The following is a 24481-nucleotide window of genomic DNA, read 5'->3' as shown; positions in this document are numbered from 1 at the left end:
CTCCCTGCTGTCATTCGACTCATTAGTGTTACAAGGTCTCAGGTGTGAATGGGGAGCAGGTGTGTTAAATTTGGTGTTATCGCTCTCATTCTCTCTTACTGGTCACTGGAACTTCAACTTGGCACCTCACGGCAAAGAACTCTCTGAGGATCTGAAAAAAAGAATTGTTGCTCTACATAAAGATGGCCTAGGCTATAAGAAGATTGCCAAGACCCTGAAACTGAGCTGCAGCACGGTGGTCAAGACCATACAGCCGTTTAACAGGACAGCTTCCACTCAGAACAGGCCTCGCCATGGTCGACCAAAGAAGTTTGAGTGCACATGCTCAGCGTCATATCCAGAGGTTGTCTTTGGGAAATAGACATATGAGCGCTGCCAGCATTGCTGCAGAGGTTGAAGGGGTGGGGGGTCAGCCTTTTAGTGCTCAGACCATACGTCGCACACTGCATCAAATTGGTCTTTATGGCTGTTGTCCCAGAAGGAAGCCTCTTCTAAAGATGATGCACACAGTTTTTTGCTGAAGACAAGCAGATTAAGGACATTGATTACTGGAACCATGTCCTGTGGTCTGATGAGTCCAAGATAAACTTATTTGGTTCAGATGGTGTCAAGCGTGTGTGGCAGCAACCAGGTGAGGAGTACAAAGACAAGTGTGTCTTGCCTACAGTCAAGCAAGGTGGTGAGAGTGTCATGGTCTGGGGCTGAATGAGTGCTGCCGGCACTGGGTAGCTACAGTTCATTGAGGGAACCATGAATGCCAACATGTACTGTGACATACTGAAGCAGAGCATGGTCCCCCCCCCCCCTTTGTAGACTGGGCTGCAGGGCAGTATTCCAACATAACGACCCCAAATACACCTCCAAGACGACCGCTGCCTTGCTAAAGAAGCTGAGGGTAAATGTAATGGACTGGCCAAGCATGTCTCCAGACCTAAACCCTATTAAGCATCTGTGGGGCATCCTCAAACGGTAGGTGGAGAAGCGCAAGGTCTCTAACATCCACCAGCTCCGTGATGTTGTCATGGAGGAGTGGAAGAGGACTCCAGTGGCCATCTGTGAAGCTCTGGTGAACTCCATGCCCAAGAGGGTTAAGGCAGTCCTGGAAAATAATGGTGGCCACACAAAATATTGACACTTTGTGCCCAATTTGGACATTTTCACTTAGGGGTGTAATCATTTTTGTTGCCAGCGGTTTAGACATTAATGGCTGTGTTGAGTTATCTTGAGGGGACAGCAAATATACACTGTTATACAAGCTGTACACTCACTACTTTACATTGTAGCAAAGTGTCATTTCTTCAGTGTTGTCACATGAAAAGATATAATAAAATATTTACAGAAATGTGAGGGGTGTACTCACTTTTACAAGATACTGTGTATTTATATATATTTATGGAGAGGGAGTCATATAGCCAAGCTTGTTCTATGGATTGTTTGGTAGCCATCAAGACATGGGTCATTCGTTTAAACTTTAGAAGTTCATTCAAATTTAAGTTGAGTAGGGCCTCAGTGGGCAACAAGTGCCCAGCAGAAAAGTTAACATATCATAGACCTGAGTCGATAGTTGTTGTACTACTGGACAAATCCACCATGTGTGGAGATACAAAGGATATATAAAGTCTACACACCCCTGTTAAAATGTCAGGTTTCTGCGATGTAAAAAATGAGACAAAGATAAATAATTTCAGAACTTTTTCCACCTTTAATGTGACCTATAAACTGTACAACTCAATTGAAAAACAAACTGAAATCTTTTGGTGGTGGTGGTGGTGCGGGGGGGGGGAGTAAAAATAAAAAACTAAAATAATGTGGTTGCATAAGTGTGCACACCCTCTGTAGCTGTTTTCAGAATTAACAATCACATTCAAACTCATAAGAGTAAATAGGAGTCAGTACACACCTGCCATCATTTAAAGTGCCTCTGATTAACCCCAAATAAAGTTCAGCTGGTCTAGTAGGTCTTTCCTGACATTTTCTTAGTCGCATCCTACAGCAAAAGCCATGGTCTGCAGAGAGCTTCCAAAGCATCAGAGGGATCTCATTGTTAAAAGGTAACGGTCAGGAGAAGGGTACTAAAGAATTTCCAAGATATTAGATATACCATGGAACAAAGTGAAGACAGTCGTCATCAAGTGGAGAAAATATGGCACAACAGTGACATTACCAAGAACTTGACATCCCTCCAAAATTGATGAAAATACAAGAAGGAAATTGGTTAGGGAGGCTGTCAAGAGAACTACAGCAACGTTAAAGGAGCTGCAGGAATACCTGGCAAGTACTGGTTGTGTGATACATGTGAAAAAAATCTTCCATATTCTTCATATGTCGGGGCTAAGGGGTAGAGTGGTAAGATAGAAGCCTTTTCTTATGAAGAAAAACATCCAAGCCCTACTACATTTTGCAAAAACACATCTGAAGTCTAAAAGCATGTGGGAAAATGTGTTAAGTCTGATGAAATCAAGGTTGAACTTTTTGGCCAAAATTCCAAAAGATATGTTTGGTGAAAAAACAACACTGCACATCACCAAAAGAGCACCATACCCACAGGGAAGCATGGTGGTGGCAGCATCATGCTTTGGGGCTGTTTTTGCTTCAGCTGGAACAGGGGCCTTAGTCAAGGTAGAGGGAATTATGGACAGTTCCAAATACCAGTCAATGTTGGCACAAAACCTTGCTCCTGTTAGAAAGCTGAGCATGAAGAGGAACTTCATCTTTCAGCATGACAACGACCCAAAGCATACATCCAAATCAACAAAGGAATGGCTTCACCAGAAGAAGATTAAAGTTGAAAATGTATGAGGTAATCTGAAGAGGGCTGGGCAAAGAAGATGCCCTTGCAGTCTCACAGATTTGGAGTGTTTTTCAAAGAACAGTGGGCAAATATTGCCAAGTCAAGATGTGCCATGCTGATAGACTCCTACCCAAAAAAAACTTCCCTCCACCTAAAAGATTTCAGTTTGTTTCTTCGATTGAGTTATACAGTTTATAGGTCACACTAAAGGTGTAAAACGTTCTGGAATTATTTATCTTTGTCTAATTTTTTTACATCACAGAAACCTGACATTTTATCAGGGGTGTGTAGACTTTTTATATCCACTGTATGTCATTACCCATTGGTAGTATAAGCCTTCTAAAACTTCACAGTGTGAAAATGGTAAAATTAATAAATACAAATTGCTTTATATAGTCCCACACACAGGAACAAAACAGCAACATGTAGTTGTCCAGCTGTTGTAAAACTACACTTCCCATGATCCTCTAGAGACCTGTATGTACATCCAGATGCCAGAAAAATGAATATTCCAGTCTCTATTCTCAATCTCTGTCAGTTCAGGTTTTGCACTGTATATGATTTGATTTATTTTGTTCATTAGTTAATATTGGCATGCTTTCTTTAGGGGTTTGTCTCAAGAAAAAAGTAATATTAATATTTAAGACTTCTGGGGAATATGTGTTATGTCTCCTAACCCCCCCCCCCCCCCCCACTCTCAGGAATCTTCATCTGATATTTAAATCTCCTGGAACTCTGAGGCTAACCATACATTATACAATTTTCTTGTACGATTTCTTGTACCATCACCGGAGAGAACCCTCGTGCTCAGAGTGATCCCCGATGGTAATGCACTTACAACATACGGGCTAAAAGACAGCCTTATAATCTCCAGGCACAACTCCAGGTACAACTGAGTAAACTGTTATTCTGGTGATCAGATCCTTCATAAATCAGTCATATATTAAACCTGGTCTCTCCTTGTGATATGGGACAAATTCTGCTTTTATATATTTCACGGTAATCTCTTTAGGTAGCTCACCAAATGTTACATGCAAAAAAAGAGGGAATGCACATAGTGTAACACCGTTTTATTTGGGACCATCCCCATAGCCAATGAAAATATGCTTACAAGGCAAAACCTTTTACAAAATCTGGAATAAATGGCTGACCAGCCCGTTAACCCTTCCACGAGACAAATAGCCAGATAGGTAGTGGTCCCAACAGAGGAAATATACAAAATCGGGGCACATTATACTGTACTGTACTTTCATGGTAATTCATATCAGTGAATACAGGAGATGATAAATGAAAACTGTTTATTATGCACTTTAGTGTACATATATAATATTATAATGCTGTGAATCACCAAAGTTCAACCTTTTGTATGTGTATGTTGACACAAAAGTTTAATAAAAATATCTTTAAAAAAAGAAAATATGCTTACAAAAAAGTCAGTTAAAACAGCAATTGAAGACAGCAATGTCTATGTTAAAGCCGCTCTGCACACTACATGTCATTCTCACCGCTTCCTGGTGTTGTTGACCGCGGTGAGACCCGGGATGACACGAACCGTGATTGGCAGACAGGGGAGTTGCGTGGACACGCCCTAATGCGTTTCATAATCACATCTTCCTCAGAGGGAAAAGGTGATTATGACATATTTATGCATGGTAATTGGCATTGTTCAGCTTTGCAATTGTAAACTTCACATCTGAACCGCTTGTCATCTTTCATAGCTTACATACAGTACTCACAGACTTCTCTGTACTCACTGAGTATCCTCTCCAGTGCCTGGACTTATAGTATCCTCGCCAATGCCTGGGACCCATAACCTGTTATGCAGAGTATTGAAACATGCTCTGGAAGCTTGTATACAGCAAAAAACCTTTACTTTCATAGAGGTTATCTTCCTGTGATCACATCACCATAGAATAACACACTATAACACTGCAGTGGCACCTGCTGGATAGATAGGTATAATGCATACAGTGTTGTCAGTTTATTAGCAACTATACTGTTGTACTTCCAACAGACTCGGGTGGAAAGCAGGTGATTAGGAACATGTTAAACCATAAAATGGGTGTAACATTCCTAAAGGTGAACTTATGTGAGCATCTTTGCATTGAAGTTTAGTGGACACATCCTTCCTACTCTGTCTTCTTTTTTTTTATCCTGGCATTAATATTCTGCAGCTGACTACCATGCCTGGAATTGCTGTTATTAAACAGGCATGAGTCGAAGACTGTGGAAATGAGATAGTTCACCAGTTCACCTTCTCTGCTGCCTTCAGCTTTGCCAATAAACATTTTGCATTAACAGCAAAGAAATTCTATGACGAGAGGCTGCAGCCTTGTCTGGAAGCCTTGTAAGAAACCAGCTTATAGCCATCGCTTATGATGTCATAAAACTCAGACTGACGTAAAATTGAGTTGAATTTCAGACTTTACTGCAGTTAGGGCTTGTTCACATCAGCCCACATGCTCAAATAAGCCATTTTAGCATGCAGGCTGGTGTGTGTTGTGTAAGGGCGGTCAGGGAAGGTGCCTTGCGTTATTACAATGCAAGGCATTGTTTAAATGTTTTTTCTTTTTGACATGTTTAAAAATGACAGTGACTTACCATGAGCTCAGTTGTGGGAAGACAATGTGTCTGCATTTTTACACAACGCACTGCAGCCCACCTGAAGGCAGCATTGTGGTCTGAACAGGGCACTTAGAATGCAGTTGTTTTCTGTGTGCCCTGGTGCTGAGCCAACGCAAATGTTTTGTTTACCGCCACCTTTCCTATCACCAATGGTACATGGTGCAAAAAGACTAGTGTTTTAAAGGCTCAGTTTACCTTTTGTACCAACTTTTATGTTACCCCAATAGTTTGGGGGCTCCCACTCTCTCTCTAATTACCTGATCAGCGCCGTGCTGACCACAGATATCTTTTTTTTTTTTTATTTCCTTTTTTTTTTAGCATGGCTGCACCCACACAGGAACATTCTATAAGTCCCATCTGCCACCATGGCAGAAAATGCTAGCAGCAGGGCAGTGATGTCACCACACATTTAGTTTATTAATTAATTCCTCCAGGCCCATAATAGAAGGTCAGTACCCCTATATGGCTCTGGGGCTGGGGGTGAGCAATGCAAAAGCCTGTGCATTACATGTTCTGTGATGCACTGATCATGGCTGCAATGGCTGCTCTGCATTTGTAATGCAAAGATTTATAATAATACACATTTTTTATTGCATAATTGTTGGTTCATTTATTATGACTATGCCTTTAATCTGTAACCTAAAAACCAAATGAACTCTTGTATGAATTGTTGTATGCACATCCCCAGACACTAGGTGGCAGCACTGACAATGCAGCAGAGCAGCAGACACACACACACATTTGCACAGGCACATATTATGGCTGCTCCCATGGCTCTGTATTTCTGCGGCTGCTTGCAGACAAGCGTCTTTCCCCAATGCTGGATGCATCTCCCTTTAACTGTTTATTGAGGAGCGAGTGACCTTCCTGTCACAGTGGGGCTCAGTGCTTTACTGAATAGAGGCAGTAGTGCATGGAGCGAGCTCCTCTTTGTGTGTCTGAACACAGGGGAGGAGGATAGGGGAGTGTGTTTTGGTGCAGCCTGGAAAGTTCACATAAGCTCTATCATTCTGTACAGGGTATGTATGTACGAGCCATTACATCACTATCCTGAACTTCTGCACTAACAATCTCGGCCCTAACCATTCTTCCATGCATTTGCTTTGTGTTATTTTAACTGGAAAGGAATAATGAGTAACTTTTCTGCTTAAATGCCAGCTTACAATATGTGTTTATATCTCTTTTTATATCTATTTAGAAAGAGAAGTTTATTGCTTGTAGTAATGCAGTCATACACCATAGTTGTGTTAAATGAACATGCTGTCAGTAACTACTTTCTCCATTTCGTGTATATAACAAACTTGTTCTATATCCTGTACCTACTGCTAATGCATTTTTAACCTGTAGTTACAATTTTTAGCCTTGACTTCATACGTCTGCACCTAGTGTTTAAAATAAAGATAATTATTTGGTATGATACATACAGGTGCCAATAGGCTTTGGTTCCTTGGCCAGTGCGGGATGCCATACGATGCTAGATCTCTGTTTAATGTGCTTCCAGCAGTCAGCAAAATGTCATTGACTATTGGCACCTATATATAAGTCCATTAAACAGAAGTCTTATGACCTGTCCTTCCACTGTACTGGATCTCATCTGTAGGTATGGGTAGATAGGTATTTACTGTCCACCTAAGCTTGCCTGCTGTATGTCCCTCATATAGCAAACAAAAATGAGATACATACATCTTCCTGAAGAGTGGGTTGAATCTTGGGTGGAACACATATCCCTTGCTTCGGTGCTGCTAGAAGAAAATGAAAAGGACATAGCCTGCTCTTTGCATCACTTTCTACTAGACATCCTTAGAAGTTAGATGCCAATGCCATTACAGATCCCCAATTATGTTTTACACACTCCTGTCATCCTAAGTTAAATATGAGTTGATTCCCATTGCATTGCAAGGACCCCCTGGTGTACCTTTAACACTTCTGCCCACTTTCCCAATCTGTGGTACTCTTTGTCTCACTGGGGAGATTTCCCTTCGCAATCTGTCCAGGTAACGCAACAGTAAGCAAAAGGAAATTTCTCCAAAGTAAGGTGAGATCTCATCATAGACAGTTGTGAATAGAACAGATGTCCCCATTAGAAGATTACCCTCACTTCTTGCTCTGATAACTGTCATTTTGGATTTCCCAACCTTTTTCGTTTTTTTTTGCAGTGGCCACCAGGAAAAATAGAGAGGGGAATCCAAAATTTAAAAAAAAAAGGATTTTCAAAAGTTTGAGACGAAACCGGTCACCTAGTTACCAGACCTGGAAGTAGACTCTAAGTTGCTTCCTTACCTTCTCACAGAGGGTCGTTGCTATTGAATTCCCCTGGGCTAGGAGAAAATAGTACCTAGATCACAGCCTGTCCTTTGGCCATGGCAGACTGTCAGAACATCATCAAGAGGTCAGTTAATGTAGCAATTTTCAAGATCATCCAGTTACTGAACACCAGATTGCTGTTTCCCTGGGCAACACTGATAGGCATGTTCTAAATAGATTTTTTTTGTGAATGCATTTATGACCTTCATTTTATCTCTAAGGCCCCTTTCACACAAAGGATCCAATTAGGTCCACCTGTCAGTTTTTCAGGCAGACCTGATTGGGCAGTGAACCCTACGGACCAGCGGGTGTAAATGGACTTTGATCCATTTACACTCATCTACCTCATCTACTAGTTGCGTGTAAACAGAAAGCAGAATTAATTTACACCGCTCATAGAGCAGAGCAGGCTCAGTCTGTGTCCGTTCTGCAGAAATTGAGTGGACACGGACCTGTCATCTGCCCAGTCCATGCACGTTTGTACACAGATTTTTCAGGCTTGAGTATTTTTGTTTTAGCCAATTGAAAGCTAGTTACTAAGATAAGAAGAGGCAAAAAAAAGCACAAAAAGCGTGTGCTAAGTGCGTTTTTCATGTACTACCATTGAAGTCTGTTGGGACCAAGAAGGCATAACTCTGCCCCAAAAAAGCTTATGTACTTTTTCAAACTTTGGACGACATGCTTCAAGGGACACGATGCTTAGGTGTGAACAGGAACCACAGAATAAAATGGGAAAACTCTTGCAAAACATTGAAACACTTCTAGAAAAGTGCTTCAAATCGCAGAGGATTTAACTGAGCCTATCTGTCCAATGTGTCAACTGTCAGATTCCAGATTTCAGGTCAGAATCTCACTGTTGGTTGTAATTTTCTCAGTGCTAGATACAACAATGCACCTACAGAAAGTGTTTATAAAGTATATTGGGTCATACCTGCCCTGTATTACAAATAGATGCACAAAGAAATCAGTTGTTTTCCAGCAAAAGAAATGGTGCACTACAGCAATGCTAGGATAAAAACTGGAGACATGAGCAGGTAGACCTTGTTCACTTCATACTTTTTAAGGCTTTCTTTTCTTTTTTTTTCTGGAATCTGCCTTTAACTTATGATTACAAGATTTACCTAAAAGCAACTTTGCTCATTTCAAATTTTCACTTCATTGCTGTGTTTCAGATATATATTTGTACAATTTTTCATCAGCCCTGACCTATAGACTTGATGTGAAAGAGATGAGCAGTGAGGTGTAGTCATTGTGCAGTATTGATAATCATGCAGCAGAAATGACATGTAATGAACAAATGTGGCTGCTGAAATTTTTACACATTACACAAATAAACAAGTTTTTAAAACCAGAATACACACAGCTCCAAACAGCTCCGGCTCTTAACAAACATCCTCATTCATGAGAGCTCAAAGGAATTTGCTACAGCTCCTCTTATACTACTAGCTTTGCTTTGACTTGCAGGAGCAACAGAGATTGAAAGCTAAAGAGAGTAAAAGGTGCCTAATCCCTCTAAAGAAATATATTTTACACATTTTACATATATCAATGTGCAAGTATGGGGTAACTCATTGCATGGAGTTAATTTGAAAGCAAGCCTTTCCTTTCAGTTTAAAGCTGAATTCCAGGAATTTCAAGAAATTCACCTTTCAGTGTCCCCTCCTTCACCCAAGCACTTCCAGTGGGGGCCTAGTAGGCATTGTACTTAAGGACGTCAAAGACCCGTCCACATAATAGGAGCTCCTTAAGGTGCATAAGAGCACCAGCCACTGGGGTTGAAAGGAATAAGGTAGTAATTATGGCCTATTCCAACCCCCTGGACAATATTGAGCACCTAACCCTTGCAGTGCAGGGGGCCTCTTTGCAAAGTGAAGTTTTACAGATTTCCAGAGTTCAGCTTTAGGTTTGTTTTCATTACAGAATGTCAATCACATTCACATACATTGTAATAAAACTGTCAAATCCTAGAGTTCCTATTCGTATTCTCTCATGCCCAGTAATTATCATAGTATGAGTATGTTTAGCCTGCCCAGCAGTGCATGAACCATTTCTGGTATGAGCATTTCTTTCATAGGACTAAAATATAGCATGTGGCACATAGACTAGGACCTGCTAGCTGTATATGTACATTTAGTCCTGGAGAGTTAAAAAGCCTCTTTACTACAGGAATCTCAGATGTCTTGGTTCACTGATGACTTGGCTGAAGCATCATCGTACACCAAAATGTCTGTCAGTATTGGTGAGGAAAGCAGTGCATTGCAGGATCCCTAATATGTTTTCCCTTGTCTCTTTCATCCACCAGTCTGGCTCTTTTCTCAGTTTAGAGCATCATGGATAACAACAGCCTTCCCATAATGTATGATTTCAGAATGGGTGGCAGCGGAAGTATGGTGACCCCTGGGAAAAAGCCAGCAGGTGAGACCTCAAACTCCAACAAGAAATGCAAGCGGTATTTTAATGAGCACTGGAAGGAAGAGTTTACCTGGCTGGAGTTTGACTACGAGCGCAAGCTGATGTTTTGTGTAGAGTGCCGTCAGGCCCTTGTGAAGAACAAGCATGGCAAGGCTGAGAACGCCTTTACTGTGGGTACAGACAATTTTCAGCGACATGCACTTTTACGCCACGTGACCTCCGGTGCCCACAAGCAGGCACTTGCTGTAAATAGGGAGCAAATGGCAATGGAATTAAAGTTTCACCAAGAGATGAAGTCTGTTATCAAAGCTGAGATGGATCCATCCAAGATAGCTATCATGACCACTGTTTTTTGTATGGCCAAAGAGAGCATCTCCAGCAAAAAGTTGTCCTCTCTGCTGGAGCTGCAGAAATTCAATCTATGTGAAGCCTTGTTGTCATCTGAGCAAAATGAGTATTACCACTCAAGCAGTGTGAGAGAAATGCAGGTTTGTACAACTCAGACATAATAGACATAGAACTATAAAAGTAATAGGTCAAGTGGATGCATTTAATCCTAAACAAGTTGACCAGTATAAATGCTTCTGATACCTTCTGGATTCTGCCTTCCAAAGGGACTATCAGTCAAAATTTCAGATTTTCCCTGCAGTCCTCTGCAAGTAAAATCTGGAACAGTGAGATGACTATTTAGATTTACTGACATGGGTGACTCCACTTTAACTTTAAAGTGTATATTTAAACCAAAACTTTTATTAGGTTTAAAAAAAGTAAGGAATAGTTAAAAAGCTCTGTTTTTTTTTTTTATGCTGCGCTCCTTTTGAGCAGCAGTCTCCGTGCTCTGGCTCACAGGCCAAGTGTGTCCCATTGCAAGAATTTAGCCGGCCCCTCTAAGAGGGGACTCTGATGGGGACTCTTTGATGTAAGGAGGAACCCTGATGTTAAGGGCACTCTGATCGGGACTCTGATGTAAGTAGGGATTCTCAGGGGCTCAAGTTTTTTTTGAATTTTTTGGCTTTGTTTCCTGAAGATTTTTTCTCTGTTGTCCTAAATCATATCATTCTGATTACAAAAAAAAGGTCTTTTATATGTTCATTTATAAAACAGATTTTTTAGGCCCATCAATATTTGAAAAATATACAGTGTGGCCCTTCTACTGAAACGTTTGGAGACCCCTGCTTTAGAGAGATTCCCTGTCTTGAAGACACAACAGGAAGAGAGAGGAAATCCCTCCAAGTTAAAGCTGATGTTTAGCTAAAGGATAAACCCTACAACTTTAGTCACACCACTTAGGTGTAATGCCGCGTACACATGGTCAGACTTTTCGTCTACAAAAGTCCGACAGCCTGTCCGACAGACTTCCGGCGGACTTTCGGCGGACTTGCAGCAGACTTTCTAACGAACGGACTTGCCTACACACGACCACACAAAAGTCCGACGGATTCGTACGTGATGACGTACACCGGACTAAAATAAGGAAGTTCATAGCCAGTAGCCAATAGCTGCCCTAGCATGGGTTTTTGTCCGTCGGACTAGCACACAGACGAGCGGATTTCGGGGTCCGTCCTAGTTACGACGTAAAGATTTGAAGCATGTTTCAAATCTAAAGTCCGTCGGATTTGAGGCTGAAAAAGTCTGCTGAAAGTCCGGAGAAGCCCACACACGATCGGATTACCAGCCAGCTTTAGTCCGTCGGCGTCCGTTGGACTTTTGTAGACGAAAAGTCCGACCGTGTGTACGCGGCATTATGAAGTATGTCCCACATTATGCAGGCAGTTGGATCCTGAAGAAATCTTCACTGTAGTGAGGCATGTCCTCTTCCTGTCTCTGAACTTCCAGTGCTGCAATGGTTAACCGCTTTGAGTTTTCAGGCAGAACAGTAGTAGAGATGGTCCAACTGACGTTCTTTCCTCCTCCACTGAGAAAAGTTTTTTTTAGCTAAAGCTCACCTTTAGTCTAGGTTCACATCTGTGCGGCTGCACTTGATGCAGTTTTCAGGCATGTTTTGCAGTGCATCTTGCATTTTTAGACCCGCGTTTGTTATGCATTTTTGCAGGCAGTTTTCATGCATTTTGTGTTTTACGTTTTTTAATTTTTTTTTCTTCTTTAACCACTTCAGTATCGGGCACTTTCGCCCCTTCCTGCCCAGGACAATTTTCAGCTTTCAGCGCTGTCACACTTTGAATGACAATTGCGCGGTCATGCAACACTGCACCCAAACTAAATTTTTATAATTTTCTTCCCACAAATAGAGCTTTCTTTTGGTAGTATTGGATCACCAATGGGGTTTTTATTTTTTGCTAAACAAACTAAAAAAGACCGACATTTTTGAAAAAAAAAAAACATTTTTCTTTGTTTCGGTTATAACATTTTGTTTTCTCCTTCACTGACGGGCACTGATGAGGCGGCACTGATGAGTTGGCACTGGTAAGGTGGCACTGATGAGTTGGCACTGATAGGTATAATTGATGGGCACTGATATGCACCACTGATGGGTACTGATAGGCAGTACTGATGGGCACTGATAGATGGTACTGATGGGCACTGACAGGCAGCTGTGATGGGCACTGACAGGTGGCACTGATAGGCGGTACTGATTGGCACTGACAGGTGGCACTGATGAGCAGCACTGATGAGGTACTGACAGGTTTTACTGCTGGGCACTGATTGGCACTGTGGTGGGCATTGAATGGAAGCTGATGGGCACATCTGATGGGGGCTGTCCTGATAATCAATCTGCTGATTATCAGCACAGACCCCCCCCCCTCTGACAGGGAGAGATGCCGATCGGCTCTCCCTGTCAGCGTAAACCGAGGAATGCCATTTACCGGGGCACTTCCTGGTTCATGTAATGATCAGCTGTGAATAGTTACAGCTGATCAAGTGGTAAGGAGCCTCCGTCAGAGAGGTTCAATTAGGATCTGTGTAAATTTTGAAAATTTACAAACTGGAGTTGAATGGTACTTCAAAAGCTTCAACAACACTTGCTGATAGTTCTGTACATACTTTGTCAAAGCTTGCCGCTCATACTGCTTTTATAAAAGGCCTAATCAAAAAAAAAAAAAAAACTAAAACAAACAAAGTTGAAACTTTTTTTTTTTTAGTTTTTGACAGGGTGAGGAAGGATTAGAAGAGCGTGGAGTTGGGGGGAAATTTTTCCAATAACATCTCAGACATAAGTAAAAATGATTTACCCTTTTACTACCAGCACCCTAAATAATACAACAGTGGCTTTGGGGGGGGGTTTACACACTGCAGCCGCCCAGGGTGTATGTAAATCTGACAAGTCAACTATTGGTCAGATGGAATTGATCTGCAGGTGCTTCCATACACCCCAATGACTGCTACATACCCCCCCCCCGTCCATTTGCTGATCTTCCCTTCCTGTTAATGGCCCGGAAGCAACATGTAAACCAAACCATCACTTTCTATTTTGGAGTCACTTTCCCCAGCCAGTATGACTCGGGAAGAAGCTAATGGAGTGCAATCTGCTGAAACTGGACAAATTTCCATCAGTGTGTGGCCAGCTTAAGGTAGTTCCGAAACCATGGAATCGCCATAACAGCCAGAGTATAGCATATTTAAAGGAGAGTTCAGAATGTATTCTGTCTTACTACAGATTTTCTTTAATAAGAAAATAACCTGTTGACAATGATAGTCCGGTGCCATATGACAATACAAGGATTGAAATTGGTCACCTACATTCACCTACCTTGTGTGAAAATTATGGATATCCACAGACTAGAGCTGGCCATTTACTTTTTTTGCCGTTTAGTCAGCAGGTGAATGGCGGCAGCGGCTTTAGCTGAGGAAAGTTTTCCGGTATGTCATCAAATGTTCGATGTCTGTCAAACAGGAACGCCAACACACTGATTGCAGTTCAGCTGGTCCCTGCTCAACCGGCTGAATGGAAATGATCAGTGTGTGGCCAGCTTAAAGTAGAGCTCCTTGAATATCACTTTATTTAAATTAACTAACCTGTAGAAAAAAGATCTGTATACTTACCTATTTTCAGCCCACTCCAGTCCAGTCACGTGATCTTCCGTGTGCCAGCCAGTGCTGGCTACAGGGGAGAGGAGAGAGCGCTCTGACAACATCTTGAATGCCTAGCAATGACATCACCATAGGTTTACTATGGGCCATCCATTGCTGGTGCTCCCTCCTCTACTCTGAAGCCACTGCTAGAGGAGAGCCGATCATGTGACCAGACTGAAGCAGGCCAGAAAATAGGTAAGTATATAGATCTTTGTTCTACAGGTTAATTAATATAGGTGTTAGGGCATAGGAGCAGTTTTAAGATTAGAGATATCCCAGAATTCCACTTTAAGACTGCAATCATACCTTTTTTGTTTTGGATAGAACAGCAATTGGTTAAGAACCCTCAAAGTTTTTTCTTTTGCTGTGTCCCATTGAGTAAATTTCCCTTGATTTTCTGCCTAGAAACACAGCAGGAAGTAAGTGGTAATCCCTTTGAAGTAAAGAGATATCCCCTAAAATACAGTTGTCACCAGAACAGGTTTCCCCATAGAAAACTTTCGATTTCCCATCACTTTCTGTACTGAAGAAAAATGGACACCAGAACCCAAGGTGAATCTCCCCAAATAGGGACACAGACCACCCTTCCAAAAATGGCTTTACATACACTTTTACCATTTTTTCCAATCAGATGTCATATATAATTTAATCATTGTATGCTTATCATAACTAAATTCCGATTGGCTGCTGTAGGGCATTTCTCTTCATATACCATTCAGTGGGCCTATTTATTTATTTTACAGATGATTTTTATTCATTCATCAGTTTCACAAGGTATATGGTAACAAAAAGTAAAACAGCAAGTAAAAAAATATTACATGGGGAGATAGAAAGGAGTGGTAATAGTAACCAATTTATGATAATAGGTGAAATGAGGACCAAGCATCCCATTTGTCATGAAACTGGTTTAGAGAATCTTGTATAGTTTGAAAAACTCTTTCCTAAAGCATCAAGGTATCCCTTATGGTCAAGATTTGGCCAAAATTGACTAATTGAGAGCGCCAGTATTGGGCTATGACCTATTGAACAACACTGACTAGGATATGATAAGGTTTTTCCTCCCTGGGGTTAAGTACTAAATGGCTGGGAGCAAATAATAAGCACACAGATAATGGCCCGCCATTGTGTGACAACGGCCTTGATGTGGTGCCAAAGCAGCTGGAGTTCTTTGCAATTCTAAAATATATGTTTATTATTTATTTGGTGGGATAGCCCTGGAAGCATGTATGTGAGACCATAGGATGGATAAAATTGAGCCCTTGGGTAGTTAGATACCAGTGTACTTTCATGGCTGTCTTACAAAGTGTTAAAGAATGGGTGCATTTGTGCACAATAATAAGCATCTTGTCCCATTGGTGAGGGGAGATTTTTCCAGGAGCCACGTTGTGGGGTAGAGTAGAAATAGTGCTCGTTCCTCTGGGAAAGTCAGTAAGGAGAGCATGGGGGGATGATTCAAATGACTGAAGATTGCACTGCGACTCTTTTTTGTGTTCGCTAATTGTTGCCCAGTGTAGTCATTGTACACAGGTACATTAACGATTTATACATGTAAGCAGCAAATATACTGCACAAAGGCTTTCTGTGTTCTTTAGGGTACAGGGAGTACATTTATTTTTATATGTAATATGTAAGGCGTATATAGATTTAAAAAAACTGATATAAAAAAAAAAACTTTCAGAACAGGAACAAATGAAGGGAGAAATACCAGATATTGAAATATCACCCTGATCTAAGGAAAGACACTGAAATGTGATTGTACTTCAGGTTTTGTGGTACTCGAAAGTATATATACATTACTACAAAAATTATACAGGATGGGGATGACAGCTGCCTCCTCCATTGTATATATGCAAGAATCTGTTCTCCCATCTATAGGATGGTGCACTGCAATTGTAAATATTCCTGAGTAGGCAAACCTTAAAATGTAATGACTTTGTTCTGATACATTGCACAATAGTGGTATAGTATCCATTTTTATTTAGTTTGACAGCAAATTTGGGGTATCCCCTTACTTTGATACATCTGCAAAAACTATCCTACCTACATCTATGGGTTGTGATAATTTTATCTCCGTTAGAGGACCAAGTGCATGATGGTCATTGCTAAGCAGCGTGGTCGGACAGTTTAACTCACACTATCCGACAACGGTGCTAGGAAGGAGAGAGATTTGTGAGTTACATATATTGTTACATAATTAGTCAGGTTGAAAAAAGACACTATTCCATCTAGTTCAACCAATAAAAAAAACACACACACACAAATAGAAAATTCCGTTCTTATCCCCCATGAGCCAATCAGATATTCCATGGATAATCTACCCCTGTCATTATTACCTCTAAATATATATATCCAGTTATATTTTGTGCATTTAGTAATGCATACAGCTCTTTTTTAAAACAATCAACTGAGCTGGCCAGAAACAATTCTTGAGTCTCTCCCACATTCTTACAGCTCTTACTGTGAGGATGCCTTTCCATATGTGAAGGTTAAATCTCTTTTCCTCCTTGTCATTTGTAATAACCTAAAAGTGAATAACTCTACACACAGTTCACTCTATGGGCCACAATTTATACATGTTCATCATATCCCCCCTTAATCTCCTCTTCTCAAGAAAGAATAAATGTAGTTCAGCTAACAAGCAAGCTATCAGTTTGGTTGCCCTTCTCTGCACTTTCTCCAGGTTCAACTATATCCTTTTTGTGAACTGATGCCCATCTACATTAAACCTCATTTGCCACATAGTTGTCCCATTAAACAGTGCATTGAGGTTGGCTTGTAAATTGGAGACATCCTGTAAGGACATTATTCCACTGCATAACTTAGTGTCATATGCAAACACTGAAATGGTACTTTTAATCCCAAATTCTATATAATTTATCAATATGTTAAAAAGTAGGGGTCCAAACACAGAACTCTGGAATGCACTGCTAATAACCTCAGACCATTCAGAGTATGAATCTACTCCTTTGTCCAAGGTTTTGTTCACCTCCTCATAAAAGGAAATCAGATTTGTTTGACAACTTCGGTCTTTTGTAAATCCATGCTAACTATTGCCTAAAATATTGATTTCCAGCAAGAACGTATCTATATCCTTTATTATGCTCTCAAGTATTTTCTCGACTATAGAAGTTAAACTAACCGTTCTGTAGGTACTCGGTTAAGACTTTGGTCTTTTTTAAAATATATAGGCACCACATTGGCCTTACGCTAATCCAGTGGTACCATGCCAGTGTGTGATAATGCAGCTCTGGAGAACATGGCTGCCATTTACCATAAATCACAGCCTGTGTGTGTAAATACACAGCCCCAGGCAGATGGATCACACAGCACCACAGCACTAATCTTTCACTTTTATAAATGATCAGGCAGTGCTGTGGGGCTGTGTCATATACATCCAATGGCCCAACAGAATTGGTTGTTCACTCACAAAAACGATAGGTCTGCGGTCCTGTGTGATCAATCTGCAGAGGCTGTGATTTTACAGGATAGATACCCAGCATATTCTTTTACTATTATGGGCCAATTCTGTTTAATTTGTTTATCAATGATATAGGGGTTGGAATCAAGACCTCAATTTTAGTTTGCTGATGATACCAAATTTTGCAGGGAAATAACTTTGGCACAGAGTGGCCAGCATTATAGGAAGACCTTGGAAAAATGGGAGTTGAACAGTTCCATGGCGGTTGAGGTTTAATATTGAGAAATGAAAAGTTGTGTACTTTGGTGCCAAAAATACACATGCAAATTACACATTAGGAGTTGCTCACTGGGGACAGTCAACGCCATCTGTCTGCCACGTATCTACAATTTGACAACAATTCACACCTTTAGCCATGCGAATAGAAGGATTAACACCTATGCAGACTTCCTGACACCAAGGATAACATTATGTTATTAGAACATGGTGGTTCCAAAACATCTGCCTTGACACATTCCATAGTCATAGTCAAATTGAAGATTTGGGATTTTCTTTCACTTTCGGTGAACATGGCAAATAGAGATAGTCAATCTGCCTAATAGAGGCACAGACAGCAATACAGACCTAACTGGTTTTCTAATCACTCTCCACTCGATCCTAAAATTAAAAAAGTGTTCCTTAAATTATTCTTTACATTTTAGAAGGGAGTAGATAGTGCTTATTTAGTAAAGTGAAATGTAAGTAATAAGTTGAAGCTGTGTTTACATTGAGTAACCTGTCAAGTGCTAGAGACTCCTTATAAGACTTCTAATAATAGAATGCAAACAGACAAGTTAATATTGCAGAAGAGATATGCAGTGTCTCTTATGCGATAAAAAACACCTACCTGCCCGCTTGCAGTGTCCCAAGCCTATGCGCAGCTCATTGTACAGTGCTGGTCTCGTCCCTGTGTGTCGGGATGACTGACTACATCCTGAGCCAGCCACTCGAGATGCCAAAGACCAGCTCCGGGGAGAAGTTGCCAGCGCCACTTCACTCTGCACTCCGGTGACCTGTTTTCTGACGTCACTGAGCAGGTCCAGGCTCTGGATCCGTCCCGACTTTAAAGTCAGGATTCACCCAGATTCCTGAGCAGCAACCAGCTAAGCCAGCCAGTCCCACCCCCTTCAGAGCCACAGTGACAACCCCAATGCTGTAAAAAGCAGAAAGATTTGGTTTCTGGCATGCAGTTCGTCTTATACCTCCTAATGTTTCATTTTTTTAAGATACAATTTTGAGATAGTTCTGGCACATTTGCATTATTTAAAACTACAGATGAGCAAATCATTTTGAATATCAAGTGAATTTTAGAATGCCAATTTTTTAATCCTTCTAAATATATGCATAAAGATTTATCTTGTCTCCAGCAAAACATGCAATTCATGAACTCTGATTTTTGGGATTTCATAATAGTGTTATTCTCCACAGATGAGGCAAATGTACTCGGTGAATCAAAAATTGATGAACTGATGATCCACCTAATTCGAATGTTATTATCTGAATCTAATGTGAAACTGGAATTTCGCTGTAAAAGCTAAGTTCGCCTTTTGAAAAAAAAACATAATAATAAATGCACATATTTTTGCAGGTAAAAAAAATGTGCATTTATAATTTATTCTCATAAGAGCCTGCAAAGCATTGCACCGGCGATCAGTAAATCACAGGTGCAATGCCAGGCTCCTGCAGACACTGCCTAGAGCTCTCTCCCTGTATCTCGGTATAGGCAGACAGTTCCTAAGCTTTAAGTAATGTAAATGAACTACAAGCATGCTGATCAGTGTGCTCTCAGTTCATTGATATTACAAGTCCATCTACCACAGTGGAAGATGCGACTTGTAGTTTTGTTATTCACAGATTCCTGTGAATGGATGACACGACTGCGTGGGGAAAGCCCCACACAGCAGCTCCGATTTGAAATTGTGACAGCAAATGCGGGGAGTAGAACCCCTGCCTGCTGTCACACTGGGAGATCGGGGTGAGTGGGGCGTGCTGCCTAGTAACAAATACAGGTGAAATATTTAACATGTTACTAATGGTGAACTTCTCCTTTAGGTATCCAGTGATTGTTATTTTTTTTATCATAGGCCTTCTGTTTGTATAGCAGTACTCCCCCATTTATAACATTTACGCATGAGATGCTGTTTGATCGACACTAGAATAGAATAAATATGAAGGGCATATTCAAAGATCACTGGGTTTTGGTTATTTGCCCTTCATAGGAGAGAGAAAAAATGTTCTTGGAATGGCCAGAGCTTTTAATTAATCACTGTCCAGCTCCTGGAGCCACCGCGAGCCATGGCATGAATACTGTTCTTCCAAGCAGGAAGCAGGCATGCACTTCTCTAGCAAAAGAGAAATGGAATTGTACAGATGCCACAAGGCATTGTCTAAACCCAGTTAGTTCTGGTAGTCGGCTGGAGATTTGCTTGCCCAGTAACAGCAAGAAGAGGGATCAAAAATCAAAGCTGCTACTTTGCTGTCTTTGTGATGTTTAATAGGTCAAGTAAAATGCTGATTTGTCAACTGCAAAAAAACACCCTTTTTTTTATTAATCAAAGGCAAAAACTATGGTAGATTTGCAAAGGGACCTAAACTATATAATGATACTGGTTTGCAAACGGAGTTCTTTCAAGCAAGCTTGCATGCCACTTTGTAGCCTATACTATTGACAAATAAGTATAGAGCACAACCCCAACTCCTTGTACTTCTCTTGCTGATTTTATTTGCAAAGGCAGGAAGTTAAACTGACAATACGGTGAAATGATGCAGCACCGGTGAATACTGTATAACAGAAACATACAAAAAAGCAAATAAGTAAACAGTAATCAATGTGCCAAGTGTGATGTCTCTCTTAAATAAAAGTCCATATACAGTATATTCAGATAAAAAAGATTGTGTACCTTCCAGCAGATCCTTTTAGTGTAACAAAAACAGAGTGTCACCACCTTAATCAAATGCACACTCATCAGACCATAAGCTGTAACAGGTACAGCAGACACAGCATTGTTTCTCAAGCACAAATCTTCCCCAGGTATATGCATTTCCTTTCCGCTCCTCTTAGGCAGCAGCAAAAGGCAACTCCCACTGGAACAGATAGCGCTCACCAAGGAGCCAAGTTTAACCACTTGCCTAATGGGCACTTTTACCCCCTTCCCAGGCCAATTTTCAGCTTTTAGTGCTGTCGCACTTCAAATGACAATTGCGCAATCGTGCAACACTGTACTCATTTTTTGAGACATTTTTGGCTTTCATTTGGTGGTATTTAATCACCACTGGGTTTTTTATGTTTTGCTAAACTAATGAAAATGATGAAAAAAAAGTAAATTTATAAAATTTTGCAAATAAGTAATTTTTCTTCTTCCCTGATGTGCGCTGATGAGGCTGCACTCATGGGCACTGATAGGCTGCATTGATAAGCACTGATGAGGCTGCACTAATGAGACTGCACTGGTGGGCACTGATATGTTGCACTGATGGGCACTGATGAGGAGGCACTGATGAGGATGCACTGATAAGGTGGCACTGATGGACACTGATTGACACTGATGGGGCTGTATGGATAATCAGGGCACTAATGATCAGTGCCCCGATTATCAGTGTATATGTTCCCTTTTACAGTATAGCCAGTTATTAGCTTTACCTTCCTCACACGATGACGGCACTGATTGGACACAGCTGATCACATGGTAAAGGGTTGCTGTGATTGGGCTTTACCTTGATCTGTGATCAGCTGTGTCCCAAGGACACAGCGATCACAGAGCATGCCTGAGCTCGCACAGGGGAGTGGGGTTCTGGGGGGTTGTCAAAAGACACTCTCCCAGAACTTGACTACCACCCTGTCGCTGTGTTTCGGCTATAGCATGATCAGCAAGTGTTTAAATAAAATGGTTTATTGTAGAACAGAGCCAGTCATCCAATTAGAACAACATGACAGCAAAAAAACACAGTAAAAACTCACTAAGAGTCGTGGATGACCTAGGATCGTACAGCGTTGTGGTGTCAGCACTGGGATTCGGCCCCGACTAGTTTCGTCCAAACGGACATTCTCAAGGGGTCTACCCAGTTTTTACATAGGAGTTGATAATATATGTTTCCTTAGTTTTTTTTCATACAGCTCTTTATTAAAAAGTAAGAGCTATAATGATGTTATCATAAGTCCATATTACCTGCTTTTTTTTTTTCTTTTTACACCTGTTCTAACCTAAGACTTATATCTTCAAAATCCTTTAATCCTGCAACCTCTAGAAATACGTTTGATCTTGCCAATATTTTCTAATTAGAAAATTCCTTTGGGGTGAAAGGGTTACAGATAATAGATTTTACATCTGTGTGATTTTCCCATGAGAGATAAAAGGATTGATATAACCTTGTGTTTGATCAATTCAGGCAGCCATTGTTAAAGTACTGCACAGTGAAGATCGGAGGAGATTGAAAGAATCACCTTTTATTGGACTAGTGGTTGATGAGACCGTGGATATAACTGAGCATCCCAGTCTTGTATTGTTTGCAACATCCGTTACACCTTGTGATGGACAGCTGTACATCACATACCTAGGGAGATTTGCATTATGTTCAGATGAAACAAACCAAGTTGTTGAAAAAGTAGTTGAGATATTAAGTGACTTTCAAATTTCTCCTAAAAAAGTGGCTTGGTTTAGCTCTGATGGCTCTTCACTGATGACAGACAAGAAGAATGGAGTTAGTGAGAAGTTGAAGACCCTTTGCCCACTAATAACCGAGCTTCATTGCATCTCACATAGAAGATCTTTGCTTCCAACAGAAAGTTTTGTCAGTGCTGATTATGGGAGGAAATATGAGAGTGTCATGGATGCAGTATATAGACTGTATGGCAATAAACCTGGAGAAGCTTCTAGTTTTCAAGAGTTGCGTAATGTTATCACTGCTTGTGGCATAGACTTAAATTGTCCAGGAACAGTTCACTGGATGGCTATATTGCCAGCTGTTGCAACTATTGACTCTTCATGGCCAACTTTAGTTCTTTTACTTGAAAGTGAATCAACAAAATCACCCGTAGCCAGTGGATTATGCTTAGAGCTGAAGAAATTCTGGTTTGTGGCTCTTACTAAGGTCCTTCTGGACATTCTTCCTATCTTCCAAAAACTTAACCAGTTTTTCCAAATTGAGGATCTAGATATATCAATGATAAATCCAATAGTGTTGGCCTCACAGGCCACCCTGCAGGCACAAAAATCCACTAATGGCCAGAACTTTCAAGAGTTCCTTAATGAACTGAATGAGCATCCTGATGATGACAATGAAAGTAGGTTCTACTACAAAGGAGTAGAGTTGGTTGACTGTTCCAAAGTTCAATTGAAATGTTTTGAGCTCATAAAACAAGCCTGTCTTGACAGTGTCTGCAAGAGCCTCCTGGATCGCTTCCCTGGCAATGTTCTTAAAGTGATTAGCTCCCTTTCCATTATTTTTAACCCAAAGTGTTACCCTTCCTCCTTGGATGATATTGGTGCCTATGGTGAGCTAGAGCTTCGACATCTCCTGCAGAATTTTTCAAATGTGCTGGTTCCAGAACGAGCTACAAATGACTTTGCCCTTTTTAAACGTATTGTGTTCAGCCTCAGTCACCTAACATTTCGAGATCTTTGCATAAAGCTAGTCCACAGTAGCTCTGAAATGCATGAGTTGTTTCCTGACTTCACTGTTTTGGCAGCTGTGGCTTTAGTCATGCCACTTGGATCTACTCTTTTTGAAAAGATGAATCGAGCCAAGGAGCTGTGGAAAAAATGCCACCTGGAAGAAATAGTTGAAAATGGCTTTAGTGACGTTCTAAAAATTTGCATTGATAATCCTTCTCTACATGAACTAGACTTTGCTAAAGCAATTGATTTATTTGAAAACACAGGACAATCAGATAACAAGTGACTGTGTAAAAATGGAAGAAGTACTACCAGAATAAAATATTGGACTAGTTAGCTAAACACAGGTGGTGTGGGAAAAAAGAAATACGCATTCCAAGGTAAAGCCTGCTCAAAGTGAACAATGGGCTACAGGCAACCTTCCAAAGCTCACAGTTTTTACCACATTAAAAATGATATTCCTTACATATTGTTTATGGTATCTGGCCTATCTTTGTATCATGTACTTTGTCCTTCTACAACTAGGCTTGCAGCACTACTATATCCAAGAATTTTGTTTTTTGCTCACATTAATCAGGAAAAAGCTTTTTCATTGCTGATCAACTACAAAAATGTGTTGGCTTTGTATAATTTGCACTTTGTATTTTTATGTTTACATATGATATGATTTTACCAAAGCATTGTTCAGACGATCTTCCTCCTATAATAATGACTTTATGAATTTGTAAAAGCTCCTGAGTAGTCTTCCTCTGTCAAGTCTTCGGTCTTCCTGTTGTGTATTCTTTTGTATAGTTGTCAGTCTACTGTGCCATTTTCATGTGTTTAATACTTTGGGTCTGTTGATTGCTGTAAAAAACACCATTGATCTGTAAACCACTGGACCAAACTGTTAATAAGAATTCCACTAAAACAGCTATAAGTAAATGGGCTTTGACCTGAATGTCAGGTCAAATAAATTTGGAATGCTGTTTCTTCCACAGCAAGCCGTGGATGATTGTTTAGCAGTTTAAATGAAAGGTTGATGTGTGGGTCCATGCTAAAGGTTACCAGTACATCATTGTTCTTTGCATGTTATTAAAGTATAAATTCATCATAGGTTTTTATTATTTGGAAAGAATGGGGAGAGGGTAGAAACTTTGTAGGTTTTACTGCTCTCTTTGTCCCTAATGATGAGCATTCGTCTTACTTCCTGTTGTGTTACTCACTCAGACGGGTAGTGAAGGGTAGTGACAGGTAGTGAAGAGAATC

The 24481-nt window shown here is 40.7% G+C and overlaps 2 protein-coding genes across 3 annotated transcripts in view; both read left to right on the top strand.

The window, feature by feature from the left end:
- The window catches only part of ZNF385C (zinc finger protein 385C), a 798047-nt gene that overhangs the window by 518551 nt on the left and 255015 nt on the right, over positions 1 to 24481 (top strand). The gene's annotated exons all lie outside the window — the stretch shown is intronic.
- On the top strand, positions 6102 to 23963 carry LG12H17orf113 (linkage group 12 C17orf113 homolog). The gene is made up of 3 exons (XM_073606092.1): positions 6102 to 6435; positions 10023 to 10620; positions 22008 to 23963. Exons 2-3 carry the CDS (start codon positions 10051 to 10053, stop codon positions 23517 to 23519), a joined length of 2082 nt encoding a protein of 693 aa, XP_073462193.1. The 5' UTR covers positions 6102 to 6435; positions 10023 to 10050; the 3' UTR covers positions 23520 to 23963.

Source organism: Aquarana catesbeiana, linkage group LG12 (genome assembly GCF_042186555.1).
Source record: "Aquarana catesbeiana isolate 2022-GZ linkage group LG12, ASM4218655v1, whole genome shotgun sequence".
In the NCBI taxonomy this organism is placed as follows: domain Eukaryota; kingdom Metazoa; phylum Chordata; class Amphibia; order Anura; family Ranidae; genus Aquarana; species Aquarana catesbeiana.
The sequence above is the reverse complement of the archived record's forward strand: the minus strand, read 5'-3'. Positions and strand labels throughout refer to the sequence as shown.